Here is a 15063-nt window from a genome sequence, read left to right on the forward strand (position 1 = left end):
CAGGCTCCCAGCAGAGGAGCCTGACCTGGGGCTCCATCCCAGGACTCCAGGATCATGCCCTGAGCCGAAGGCAGGCACTTAACGACTGAGCCACCCAGGTGCCCCACTTATTTTTCTTTATTGTCCATTTCTGCCTCCTCTCTCCCACTAAAGTGTAAGATGCATGAGGGCAAGTATTTTTGTCTTTCTGTTCATCACTATATTCCCAGAAGCTAGAACAAGACCCAGCACATTGCAGGCATGCTGGAATTATAAGTAGAAGGACTGAAATCACAGTCAGAGGATAGATACACAAAATTCTGTTGAGTAATTATTTTGTAACATGAAATGATTATTAACCTGCAAGTGGCACAAAAATAGATTTTCATTAAAGCAGGACCAAAACCACAAAAGCAAGGTCATATGATTTCTATCACATTGTCAGTGAATAAACTAAGTTAAAATTTTTATTCTTCTCTAAAATCCAGAGTCATGTAATATATTTCTAAGAAATAGCACTGATATGCCATATTTACCAAGAGATTCCAGAAGTTCATTATCATTAACTCACCAGTCGGGGTACCCACGCAAGGGCCGTACCTCCTTGTTTGAATTTCATCTGAGCCAAAGGAGTTTTGCTAGCAAAATCATAGATTCGAACAGAGCCTACAGAAAGACAGTTTTAAAAGAAACAAATATATACGGCATCTTTTTAAATAACCTTGGATCACTGAACATGTTGAGCATTATAACAAGAAATTTCATAAATAAATCAACTAATAATCTAATAGGCTTTCTTTAGTCAAAAATTTACATGTATACCCTCAACCAGGCAATATGTAAGTATGGATAATAAAGTAAACAACTGGTGATTGACTGATGGATTAATTTCACCTTGCATAGCCCACAAAAGATTCACCATGGATCAAGAAGGAAGAAAGAAGGTGATAAAAAAATAAATAAATAAGAAAGGCATGAATATCAAAATGAATGGCATTTTTGTGAGTAACTGACCGTGTCCTTTATCTTTCACAATAACCAAGTTATTTAGCTCCTCTCCCCTCCATAAAAACTCACCTCACTTGCATCAAAAGGCTTACCTTTTGGAAAAGTTCTCAAATGCTTGTCATCAAACACATAAAATTTTGTGTGGAAAACAAAACAAAAAAGACCAGATGTATTTTCATTTAGAGTTCCTACTCACAATCCAAGGCAGTAGTGGCCATGAGGTAAGTGAGGGGAGAGACTGCCAAGGCTTCGACAGCTCCAGAATGGAAGGAGAAGAGGCAGTCTGGATCTTGGGTCTGATAATAAAGAGACAGAAATCCTATTAGATCTTAAAGATAAGTTAACATCAAATTAAGGTCAAGTTTTTAAAAATATAAATAGAACCCTATAACATACATGTAATTTTATCTGAATAGAAATTTTTAAAAGTCTAATCGGTTGGGGCCCCTGGGTGTCTCAGTCAGCTAAAAATCCAACTCTTAGTTTCTACTCAGGTCATGATCTCAGAGTGGTGAGATGGAGCCCCACATCAGGCTCCACGCTCAGCAGGGAGTCTACCTGAGATTCTCTCTCTCCCTCTCCCCCACCCCTCCCCCAACTCTAAAATAAATCTTAAAAAAGAAGAAAAAAACATAAAAGGCTACAAAGAGTGCTGGACTTTGGAATTAGGAGAAACAGTACTGCTTTGCTCTTGAAGGCTTTCCACTTCTTCACCAGTAAAATGAGGTGATGGCAACTGTCTACCTGTTCATCAGGGTAGCCGTGAGTGTTGCAGGAGATAATATAAATGACAATACCATAAGTTTATGACAACTGTAAAACAGTGGATAACATTAGGCACTGTCACCGCCACTCTTCTGGTAAAGTTTGCTGAGAGAGCCCCTTTTTTTGTAAAATCAGAGAGAGAGAGAATAAATTCTCAGGACTAGGACATGTTGGGTAAGTTTTTGATGGCAACAATGATCAAATATGGAGAAAGATAAAGTATCTTTTAAAGAAGAACAGATATTTGTTATAAAAAATTAGGGAAAAAATAAAATAGACAACTTACAATATTTGAAAAACTAAGGTCAAGCTTCCATATGGCTCCACTGGCATCCTAAAAAATTAAATATCTAATAATAGTTTATCATTTTTAGCATTTATCAAATAAAAAGAATTTTCTTCCTGTGATCTAAAGTAAAGGACAAACAGTAATACCAAAAGCTTACCTATGTTTTAAAGTGTGATTGAAATTTAACAAAAACAACTTCTATATATTTTAGAACACACAATAAAGCATTTCCATAATACATATAGTCAGTTTAATATAATAAGAATGTTCATTGGGGGGCGCCTGGGTGGCACAGTGGTTAAGCATCTGCCTTCGGCTCAGGGCGTGATCCCGGCATTACGGGATCAAGCCCCACGTCAGGCTCCTCCACTATGAGCCTGCTTCTTCCTCTCCCACTCCCCCTGCTTGTGTTCCCTCTCTCGCTGGCTGTCTCTATCTCTGCCGAACAAATAAATAAAATCGTAAAAAAAAAAAAAAAAAGAATGTTCATTGGTTGTCTATGTATAAAATACATGTCAACTAGATACCAAAGTTCAGGTACTCTTCATTGACCTATTAATAGTAGTCTTAATAGTAAAATGGACTTACTGTGACAATAAATTATGTTAGTATTTTAATTTTATGTCTAGGTAACTTTAATGAGCCAAGACAGAAGAACACAACTTACCTGAGCCAACCAAAAGTTACTTCCAATCTCCTTCATTTTTATCATAGAGAAGAGTTTGACGTTCTTTCCTACTTGAAGTTCATTAATGGGCTCAATCTCTAACAATCCAGTATCATCAAAAGAATCAGCGGTATCTACTGTCTCAAAATCCCAGATCTTATAAAATAAGAAAATATTTTAATTAGTCAGCAGTTTCTGAATTTATATTTCTTATAAGAAAAGGCCCTGACTGATGGCGGCGGAGGAGACCTTAGTTTTGTCTGGTCCCAGGAATTCAGCGAGATAGCTATCAAATCATTCTGAATATCTGTGAACTCAATATCTAAGAAAAGAATAGCTGCAACTCTGAATAGAAAAGAGACTACTTTCTGCAAGGTAGGAGGTGTGGAGAAGTGAATCTGAGGTGATATATGGGAAGACAGACTGTGGGGGGTGGGGGTGGGAGAAACTCCGTCAGCCGGCTACCAGACAGTGACAGAGCAGCGGAGCACAAAATCAAAACTTTTAGAAGTCTGTTCTGGTGAAGGACATCCCTACCTGAAAGGTCCCCAGGTGGTGAAGTAGGCAGAATCTTAGCTGGGACAGTGTGGCCTCAGGATCCCTGGGGTCACAGGAAAACCGGGGGTGCCTGAGAGCTGCAGAGCGCCCAAGCATTGGAGCGGGGAAGCCGGCTGCCAGAGAGCCCAGAGGTGGGCTTTCAGCTCATGGTTACCATATACCATGAACCACAGCAGGGCCGGGCAACTGCTCGCCACCAGGCAGGAGCCCAGCAAGCGGCAGAACCAGCAAGACCCCGCTTCTTGCCCCTCCCCCCCGGGAGGAATGGGGGGGGGGTGCTGCAGGAGTATGCAGGGTTTGGAGACTCAAAACGGGTGGAGGGCCTGAGGTAGAAATGTTTGGTCACAGGCTAGGTGAGCACGGGGTTTGGACAGACACCAGGCTGACAGGAGGGAGTGACTGCTTTCCTCTGAAGGCACACTGAGGAGTGCGGCCCTGAGCTGGAGATTGGGAGGCCGCCATTTTCATTCTTGTTCTCTAAAGCTGCATAGAAAGCCTTCAGGGAACAAAAGCCACATAGAGCAAACCAGAGGAGTCGCTTACTTAGCCTGGCCCCCTGGCAAGGGTGGTGCACTTCCACGTGGCGCAAAGACACCTGCGAATCAGCACTACAGGCTCCTCCCCCAGAAGATCAGCAAGAACATCTAGCCATGACTCAGTCTACCGATCATAGGGAACTGCAAAACTCCAGTGCTGGGGGAAATTAGTATATAAAAATCATGTTTCCCCCCCCAAGATTCTTTAGTCTTTCAATTTTCATTTTCTCTTTCCTTTTTCACCCAATTTCTTATTTTATCAACTTTTTAAAAATCTTTTCTAATTTACATTTTTACAGTAACATTTTATCCTTTCATTGTATTTAATTTTGTTTTTGTAAAGAAAAACTTATATATACAATTTTGGAGTGCAGTTTCTTCTAACAAACAGACCAAAATATACCCAGAATCTAGTGTATGGCTCTGTTCCCTTCACTTGTCTGATCATATTCTTTTTTTTTCTCTTTTTAATCTTTTTTCTTTTTATTAGTCTTTTTTAATTTTCATCTTTACAGTTAACATTCCATCCTTTCAATGTATTTGTATTTTTGTGTATATGTATATATAAGTTTTTCTTTCTTTACAAGTTTGAGATGTAGTTTCTTCTAACAAACTGACGAAATTACACTCAGGATATAGTGTATGGCTCTGTTCTCTTCACCTGTCTGTTTATATTCCTTCTTTTTTCTTCCTTTTTTTTTTTAATAGTTACAGTCTATCCTTTCACTGTATTTAATTTTATTTTTGTACATATAAGTTTTTTTTTCTTTACAACTTTGGGATACAGTTTTCTAACAGACCAAAATACACACAGGATCCAGTGTATTGCTCTGCTCTGTTCACTTGTCTGATTATATGTATGTATATATATATTTTTTTCAGGTTTTGGTCTCTTCTGATTTGTTTAGTGTATATTCCTCTAGTGTCATTGTTGCCCTTTTAGTATTTTATTCTCTCATTCATCTATTCTGCTCTGGACAGAATGACAAGACAGAAGAACTCACCTCAAAAAGAGAACAAGAGGTCATACTGATTGCCAGGGACCTAATCAGTATGGATATAAGTAAGATGCCAGAACTAGAATTCAGAATAATGATTATAAAGATATTAGCTGGGCTTGGAAAAAAGCACAGAAGACACTAGAGAATCCCTTTCTGGAGAAATAAAAGAACTAAAATCTAATCAAGTCGAAATAAAAAAGGTATATTAATGAGATACAATCAAAAATGGAGGCTTTAACTGCTAGGAAAAATGAGACAGAAGAGAGAATTAGTGATATAGAAGACCAAATGATGGACAATAAAGGAACTGAAAAAAAGAGAAACAGCTACTAGATCATGAGGGGGAATTTGAGAGATGAGTGATGCCATAAAGTGAAATATTAGAATAATTGGGTTCCCAGGGGAAGAGGAAAGAGAGAAAGAGGGGAGCAGGAGGTATAACTGGAGCAAATTTTAATGGAGAACTTTCTTAATCTGGGGAAGGAAACAGGCATTCAAGTCCAGGAGGCACAAAGAAGCCCCCCTCACACACAAAAAAAGTCAATAAAAAGAGGTAAACACCTCGACATGTAACAGTAAAACTTGCAAATCTCAGAGATGAAGAGAAAATCCTAAAAACAGCTTGAGACAAGAGGTCTGTAACCTACAAGGATAGAAACATTAGATTGGCAGCAGACCTATCCACACAGACCTGGCAGGCCAGAAAAGACTGGCACGATATATTCATGGTGCTAAATGAGAAAAATATGCAGCCAAGAATACTTTAATCCAGCTAGGATGTCATTCAAAATAGGAGAGATAAAAAGCTTCCAGGACAAATAGAAGCTAAAAGAATTTGTGATCACTAAACCAGCCCTGCAAGATATATTAAAAGGGATCCTTTAAGCAAAGAGAGAGCCCAAAAATAACATAGATCAGAAAGGAACAGATACAACATAAACAGTGACTTTACAGGTAATACAATGGCACTAAATTCATATCTTTCAATAGTTACTCTGAATGTAAATGCACTAATTGCCCCAATCAAAAGACACAACATATCAGAGTGGATAAAAAAGCAATAAGTCATCAATAAGCCATCTTCGAGAGTCTCACTTTAGGCCCAAAGACACCTCCAGATTTAAAGTGAAGGGGCAGAAAACCACTTATCATGCTAATGGTCATCAAAAGAAAGCTGGGGTGACAATCCTTATATCAGACAAATTAGATTTTAAACCAAAGATGGTAATAAGAGATGAGGAAAGACACTATATCATAATTAAAGGGTCTATCCAACAAGATCTAACAATTGTAAATATTTATGCCCCTAACATGGGAATAGCCAAATACATAAGCCAATTAATAACAAAATCAAAGAAACATATCAATAATAATAAAATAATGGTAGAGGACTTTACACCTCACTCACAGCAATGGACAGATCATCCAAGCAGAAGATCAACAAGGAAATAAGGGCTTTGCATGACACACTGAACCAGATGGACTTCACAGGTATATTCAGAGCATTCCATCCTAAAGCAACAAATACACATTCTTCTCAAGTGCACATGAAACATTCTCCAGAATAGATCACATACTGGGTCACAAATCAGGTCTCAACTGGTACCAAAAGACTGGGATCATTCCCAGCATATTTGTGGACCACAATGTTTTGAAAATGGAACTCAATCACAAGAGGAAATTTGGAAAGAACTCAAATAAATGGAGGCTAAAGAGCACTCTACTAAAGAATGAATGGATCAACCAGGAAATTAAAGAAGAATTTTAAAAATTCATGGAAACAAATGAAAATGAAAACACAACTCTTCAAAACTTTTGGGACACAGCAAAGGTGGTCCTTAGAGGGAAATATATAGCAATACAAACCTTTCTCAAGAAACAAGAAAGGTTTCGAATATACAACCTAACCTTACACCTAACGGAGGTGGAGAAAGAACAGCAAATAAAGCCTAAACACAGCAGGAGAAGAGAATAAACATTAAAACAGATATGAATGAAATAGAAACCAAAAGAACAGTAGAAGAGATCAATGAAACTAGGAGCTGGTTCTTTGAAAGAATTAATAAAATTTATAAATCCCTGACCAGACTTCTCCAAAAGAAGAGAAAGGACCCAAATAAATAAAATCATGAATGAAAGAGGAGAGATCATAACCCACACTGAAGAAATAAAAACAATTATAAGAACATATTATGAGCAACTATATGCAAACAAATTAGGCAATCTGGAAGAAATGGATGCATTCCTAGAGATGTATAGACTACCAAAACTGAAACAGGAAGAAATAGAAAACCTGAACGCACCCACAACCATCAAGGAAATTGAAGCAGTAATCAAAAATCTCCCAACAAACAAGAGCCAAGGACCAGAAGGCTTCTCAGGGGACTTCTACCAAACATTTAAAGAATTAATACCTATTCTTCTGAAACTGTTCCAAAAAATAGAAATGGAAGGAAAACTTCCAAATTCTTTCAATGAGGCCAGCATTACCTTGATCCCAAAACCAGACAAAGACCCCAGCAAAAAGCAGAATTACAGACCAGTATTCCTGATGAACATGGATGTCAAAATTCTCACCAAAATACTAGAATATCCAACAGTACCTTAAAAGGATTATTCACCACGACCAAGTGGGATTTACACCTGGGCTGCAAGGGTGGTTCAACATCCACAAATCAATGTGATACACTACATTAATAAAAGAAGAACAAGAACCATATGATCCTCTCAATACATGCAGAAAAAGCATTTGACAAAGTATAGCATCCTTTCTTTTTTTTCTTTAAGGTTTTATTTATTTGTCAGAGAGAGAGAAACCACAAACAGAGGAGCGGTAGAAGTAGAAACAGGCTCCCCACTAAACAAGGAGCCTGACGTGGGCAGACATTTAACCAACTGAGCCACCCAGGTGTCCCTACAGCATCCTTTCTTAAAACTCTTCACAGTGTGAGATACAGGGCACATAACTCAATATTATAAAAGCTATATACCAAAAGCCTACAGCAAATATCATTCTCAATGGGCAAAAACTGAGAGCTTTTCCCCTAAGGTCAGGAACATGGCAGGGATGTCCACTATCACTACTGCTGTTCAGCATAGTACTAGTAGTCCTAACCTCAGCCAGCAGACAACAAAAAGAAATAAAAGGCACCCAAACAGGCAAAGAAGTCAAATTCTCACACTTTGTTGATGACATGATACTCTATGTGGAATACCCAAAAGACTCCACCCCAAAATTGCTAGAACTCATATAGGAATTCAGCAAAGTGGCAAGATATAAAATCAGTGCACAGAAATCAGTTGCATTTCTATACACTAACAATGAGACAAAAGAAATTAAGGAGTCAAGTTCACTTGCAATTGCACAGAAATTGTAATTATACCTAACAAATCTAACCAAAGAGTCAAAGGATCTGTACTCAAAAAACTATTAGAACACTCATGAAAGAAATTGAGGAAGATACAAAGAAATGGAAACACAATGCTCATGGATTGGAAGAACAAGTATTGTTAAAATGTCTATGCTACCTACAGCAATCTACACATTCTATGCAATCCCTATCAAAATACCATCAACTTTTTTCACAGACCTGGGACAAATAATCCTAAAATTTGTATGGAACCAAAAAAGACCCCAAATGGCCAAAGGAATGTTGGGAAAAAAAACACAAAACAAAAAACAAAAAAGCAAGGCTGGTGGTATCACAATTCTGGACTTCAAGCTCTATTACAAAAAACTGTAGTCATCAAGACAGTATGGTACCGGCACAAAAACAGACACATAAATCAATGGAACAGAATAGAGAATCCAGAAATGGGCCCTCAACTCTATGGTCCACTAGTCTTCAATAAACCAGGAAAGACAATCTAATGGAAAAAAAAAACCCACAGTCTCTTCAACAAATGGTGTTGGGAAAACTGGACAGCCACATGCAGAAGAATGAAACTGGGCCATTTCCTTACACCATACACAAAAATAGACTCAAAATGGATGAAAGACTTAAATCCAGAGACAGGAATCCATCCAAATCCTAGAGGAAAACACAGGCAGCAACCTTTTCAACCACGGCCTCAACACTTCTTACCAGACACGTCTCCCAAGGCAAGGGAAACAAAGGCAGAAATGAGCTATTGGATCTTCATTGAGATAACAAGGTTTTGCACAGCAAAGGAAACAGTTGACAAAACCAAAAGACAAGCAACTGAATGGGAAAAGATATTTAGAAAAGTCTTATCAGATAAAGGGCTAATATCCAAGATCTATGAAGAACTTATCAAACTCAACACCCAGAGAACAAATAATCCAATCGGGAAATGGGCAGAAGACATGAATGGACATTTATCCAAAGAAGATGTACAAATGGCCAACAGACACATGAAAAAATGCTCCACATCACTCAGCATCAGGGAAATACAAATCAAAACCACAATGAGATACCACCTCACACCAGTCAGAATGGCTAAAATTAACAACTCAGGAAATGACAGATATAGATGAGGATGCCAAGAAGGGGAACCCTCTTACACTGTTGGTGGGAATGAAAGCTGGTGCAGCCACTCAGGAAAACAGTATGCAGGTTCCTCAAAAAGTTGAAAATAGAGCTACCCTACAACCCAGCAATTGCACTACTGGGTACTTACACCGCAGAAACAAATGCAGTGATCAGAAGAGGCACCTGCACCCCAATGTTGATAGCAGCAATATCCACAATAGCCAAACTACGGAAAAAGCCCAGATATCCATCAACAGATGAATGGATAAAGATGTGGTGTGTGTGTGTGTGTGTGTGTGTATGCACATACAAACGCACAATGGAATACTAGTCTGCCACCAAAAAAATGAAATCTTGCTATTTGCAACAACTTAGATGGAACTAGAGGGTATTATGCTAAGTGAAATAAGTCAATCAGAGAAAGACAATTATCATATGATCTCAATCATATGTGGAATTTAAGAAACAAAACAGAGAGAGGATCATAGAGGAAGAGAGGAAAAAATAAAACAAGATGAAATCAGAAAGGGAGACAAACCATTAGAGACTTTTAGCCATAGGAAACAAGCTGAGGGTTGCTGGAGGGGAGGGGGGTCAGGGATGGGGTAACTGAGTGGTGGACATTAAGGATGGTACATGATGTAATGAGCACTGGGTGTCATATAAGACTGGTGAATCACTGACCTCTACCTCTGAAACTAATACATTATATGAAAATTGAATTAAAAATTGCAAAAAAAGAAAGAAAAGGCCCTGATTTTTTTTTTCAAAAGTCAGTTCTTCTTGGGGAGGAGGTTAAGATGGCGGAGGAGTAAGGGACCCCTTTTTCAGCCGGTCCCCTGAGTTGAGCTGAATAGGTACCAGACCAGCAGGAACATCCACGGAATCAGCCTGAGACGCAGGAAGATACATCTGGATCTCTACAAATGAACATCTCCAGCGCTGAGTATCGAGGTACGAAGCGGGGAGCCGTGAAACCACGCACAGATATAGGAAGATAAACAGAAGAGGGAGGGAGCCGCCTTCTCAGGGCGCCGGGAAGCGGTAGCCACCTGCACTGGGGAGCGGACGGACCGCGGACCCGCACGCTTGAGACAGCAGACTGAGAACGGGAGCTCCGGGAGTGCGCGCGGGGCGGCTGGCAGCTGGCGGGCCACCTGCACCAGGGAGCGGGCGGACCGCGGACCCCCACCCTGGAAACAGCAGACTGAGTCCGTGAGCCGGGAGCGTGCGCCACCAAGCATCTCATGGAGCTCCGGAGCTCCGGTGTGCTCACTGGATCCAGGCTGAGACCGGGAGCTCCGGGAGCGTGCGTGGGGCGGCTGGCGGCTGGAGGGCCACCTGCACGGGGGAGCAGGCGGACTCGCGGTCAGCACCCGCAAAACACCAGACTGAGACGGGGAGCTCAGGGAACCCGCGCGGGGTGGCTGGCGACTGGCAGCTGCCGGGGTTGGAAACACAAAGGACAGAGACACGCCGGCCCTGGAAGTGAGGGCTGGGAAGCTGGGTGTGGGGCGCACAGCCTGGGATGCTGCAGGGTTGAGCAGCACCAACAGAAACAGAGTTAAAGTGGCCAGAACATCAGTAGAGAATGATCCGCGATCCCTCTGTTCTGAGAGGCTGAATTTCAGCCGCTGCTGCTCTGACTCTCAGAAGAGGCACAGCAGACCACCAGGGAAAGCCGCCAGAGAACAAAAGCCCGGAAATACCGGCTCACAGGGTGCCCATCCCCATCCCCCCTCACAGGGGACACGGAGACTCTACCCAAACAGGGTTTTCTCAGTACCGGCCAGAGGCCCCTCCCCCAGAAGGCAGGCTGAAAAATCAAGAAGCCCACAATCCGGAGCGCCTGAGTGGCGCAGTCATTAAGCACCTGTCTTCGGATTAGGGTGTGATCACAACGTTCCGGAAAGGAGTCCTTCATCGGGCTTCTCCACCGGGAACCTGCTTCTTCCTCTCCCACTCCTCTGCTTGGGTTCCCTTTCTTGCTGACTGTCTCTCTCTCTCTCAAATAAATAAATAAACTCTTTAAGGAAGAAGCCCACATCCCTAAGATCTCTATAAAACAAGGGCGCACGGCCTGGGTCCCAGTCAACACTTGGGCTCTGGACAACCCTGCAATCTCTCTTNATCCGCGATCCCTCTGTTCTGAGAGGCTGAATTTCAGCCGCTGCTGCTCTGACTCTCAGAAGAGGCACAGCAGACCACCAGGGAAAGCCGCCAACAAAAGCCCGGAAATACCGGCTCACAGGGTGCCCATCCCCATCCCCCCTCGCAAGGGACACAGAGACTCTACCCAAACAGGGTTTTCTGAGTACCTGCAGGCAGGCCCCTCCCCCAGAAGGCAGGCTGAAAAATCAAGAAGCCCACAACCCGGAGCGCCTGAGTGGCGCAGTCACCAAGCACCTGTCTTCGGATTAGGGTGTGATCACAACGCTCCGTAAGGAGTCCTTCATCGGGCTTCTCCACCGGGAACCTGCTTCTTCCTCTCCCACTCCTCTGCTTGGGTTCCCTTTCTTGCTGACTGTCTCTCTCTCTCTCAAATAAATAAATAAACTCTTTAAGGAAGAAGCCCACATCCCTAAGATCTCTATAAAACAAGGGCGCACGGCCTGGGTCCCAGTCAACACTTGGGCTCTGGACAACCCTGCAATCTCTCTTCATCAGAATGACGAGAAGGAGAAGTCCCCCCCAGCAAAGAAAAGATAATGAGTCTGTGGCCTCTGCCACAGAATTGGCCTCGGCCACAGAATTAATACATATGGNCAGTACCGGCCAGAGGCCCCTCCCCCAGAAGGCAGGCTGAAAAATCAAGAAGCCCACAATCCGGAGCGCCTGAGTGGCGCAGTCACCAAGCACCTGTCTTCGGATTAGGGTGTGATCACAACGCTCCGTAAGGAGTCCTTCATCGGGCTTCTCCACCGGGAACCTGCTTCTTCCTCTCCCACTCCTCTGCTTGGGTTCCCTTTCTTGCTGACTGTCTCTCTCTCTCTCAAATAAATAAATAAACTCTTTAAGGAAGAAGCCCACATCCCTAAGATCTCTATAAAACAAGGGCGCACGGCCTGGGTCCCAGTCAACACTTGGGCTCTGGACAGCCCCGCAATCTCTCCTCATCAGAATGATGAGAAGGAGGAGTCCCCCCCAGCAAAGAAAAGATAATGAGTCTGTGGCCTCTGCCACAGAATTGGCCTCGGCCACAGAATTAATACATATGGATGTATCCCAATTATCAGAAATGGAATTCAGAGCAACAATGGTCAAGATGATGAGTAAACTTGAAAAAAGCATCAGAGAAAGCGTTGCTGAGAATATAGAATCCCTAAGGGCAGAAATGAGAGCGAATCTGACAGAAATTAAAAATNAGCCTCACTCAAAAGAATAGAAAAATCTAAAATGCAGTTTCTATATTCTCACCTCAAGAAACTGGAACAGCAACAGAGGGACAGGCCTAACCCACTGACAAGGAAGGAGTTGACCAAGATTAGAGCAGAAATCAATGAATTAGAGACCAGAACCACAGTAGAGCAGATCAACAGGACTAGAAGCTGGTTCTTTGAGAGAATCCATAAAATTGATAGACCACTGGCAAAACTTGTCCAAAAACAAAGAGAAAGGACTGAGATTATTAAAATTATGACTGAAAAGGGAGAGGTCACGACCAGCACCATTGAAATTGCAAGGATTATTAGAAACTTTTATCAACAGCTATATGCCAAAAAACTAAACAATCTGGAAGAGATGGAGGCCTTCCTGGAAACCTATAAACTACCAAGACTGAAACAGGAAGAAATAGATTTCTTAAATAGGCCAATTAACTATGAAGAAATTGAGTCAGTGATAAACAACCTTCCAAATAATAAAACTCCAGGCCCAGACGGTTTTCCTGGGGAATTCTACCAAACATTCAAAGAAGAAATAATACCTATTCTCCTAAAGCTATTTCAAAAAATAGAAACAGAAGGAAAGCTACCAAACTCATTCTATGAGGCTAATATTACCTTGATCCCCAAACCAGGCAAAGACCCCCTCAAAAAGGAGAATTACAGACCGATTTCTCTAATGAATATGGATGCCAAAATCCTCAACAAGATCCTTGCTAATAGAATCCAACAGTACATTAAAAGGATTATCCATCATGACCAAGTGGGATTCATACCTGGGATGCAAGCATGGTTCAACACTCGCAAATCAATCAATGTGATACATCATATCAACAAGAAAAGACTCAAGAACCATATGATCCTCTCAATTGATGCAGAAAAAGCATTTGACAAAATACAGCATCCTTTCCTGATTAAAACCCTTCAGAGTGTAGGAATAGAGGGTACATTTCTCAATCTCATAAAAGCCATCTATGAAAAGCCTACTGCAAGCATTATTCTCAATGGGGAAAAGCTGGAAGCCTTTCCCTTAAGATCAGGAACACGACAAGGATGCCCACTCTCGCCACTATTATTCAACATAGTACTAGAAGTCCTTGCAACAGCAATCAGAAGACAAAAAGGGATCAAAGGTATCCAAATCGGCAAAGAAGAAGTCAAACTGTCTCTCTTTGCAGATGACATGATACTCTATATGGAAAACCCAAAGGAATCCACTCCCAAACTATTAGAAGTTATAGAACAATTCAGTAAGGTGGCAGGATACAAAATCAATGCCCAGAAATCAGTTGCATTTCTATACACGAATAACGAGACTGAAGAAAGAGAAATTAGGGAATCCATCCCATTTACAATAACACCAAAAACCATGCGTTACCTTGGAATTAACTTAACCAGAGACGTAAAGGACCTATATGCTAGAAACTATAGATCACTTTTGAAAGATATTGAGGAAGACATAAAAAGATGGAAAAATATTCCATGCTCATGGATTGGAAGAATTAACATAGTTAAAATGTCCATACTACCCAGAGCAATCTACACTTTCAATGCTATCCCGATCAAAATACCGAGGACATTTTTCAAAGAACTGGAACAAATAGTCCTTAAATTTGTATGGAACCAGAAAAGGCCCCGAATCTCCAAGGAACTGTTGAAAAGGAAAAACAAAGCTGGGGGCATCACAATGCCGGATTTCGAGCTGTACTACAAAGCTGTGATCACAAAGACAGCATGGTACTGGCACAAAAACAGACACATCGACCAATGGAACAGAATAGAGAACCCAGAAATGGACCCTCGGCTCTTTGGGCAACTAATCTTTGATAAAGCAGGAAAAAACATCCGGTGGAAAAAAGACAGTCTCTTCAATAAATGGTGCTGGGAAAATTGGACAGCTACATGCAAAAGAATGAAACTTGACCACTCTCTCACACCATACACAAAAATAAACTCCAAATGGATGAAAGACCTCAATGTGAGACAGGAATCCATCAAAATTCTAGAGGAGAACATAGGCAACAACTTCTATGACATCGGCCAGAGCAACCTTTTTCACGACACATCTCCAAAGGCAAGAGAAATAAAAGATAAAATGAACTTATGGGACTTTATCAGGATAAAGAGCTTCTGCACAGCCAAGGAAACAGTCAAAAAAACTAAGAGACAGCCCACGGAATGGGAGAATATATTTGCAAAGGACACCACAGATAAAGGACTGGTATCCAAGATCTACAAAGAACTTCTCAAACTCAATACACGAGAAACAAATAAACAAATCATAAAATGGGCAGAAGATATGAACAGACACTTTTCCAATGAAGACATACAAATGGCTAACAGACACATGAAAAAATGTTCAAAATCATTAGCCATCAGGGAAA

General features: G+C 41.3%; 1 protein-coding gene across 5 annotated transcripts in view; it reads right to left on the minus strand.

The window, feature by feature from the left end:
• The window catches only part of CFAP44 (cilia and flagella associated protein 44), a 143976-nt gene that overhangs the window by 88024 nt on the left and 40889 nt on the right, over nt 1-15063 (minus strand). For all 5 annotated transcript variants that reach the window (XR_004624728.1, XM_034658557.1, XM_034658567.1 and 2 more), the window contains 4 exons: nt 2709-2864; nt 2039-2086; nt 1184-1283; nt 551-645 (listed from right to left, as the gene is read on the minus strand). Coding sequence is in view for 4 of the 5 variants with exons in the window: in XM_034658557.1 (XP_034514448.1) it covers nt 551-645; nt 1184-1283; nt 2039-2086; nt 2709-2864 (399 nt within the window). In the remaining variant the exon portion in view is untranslated. The remainder of the gene's footprint in view (nt 1-550; nt 646-1183; nt 1284-2038; nt 2087-2708; nt 2865-15063) is intronic.

Source organism: Ailuropoda melanoleuca, chromosome 1 (assembly GCF_002007445.2).
Source record: "Ailuropoda melanoleuca isolate Jingjing chromosome 1, ASM200744v2, whole genome shotgun sequence".
NCBI classification, from domain to species: Eukaryota; Metazoa; Chordata; class Mammalia; order Carnivora; family Ursidae; genus Ailuropoda; species Ailuropoda melanoleuca.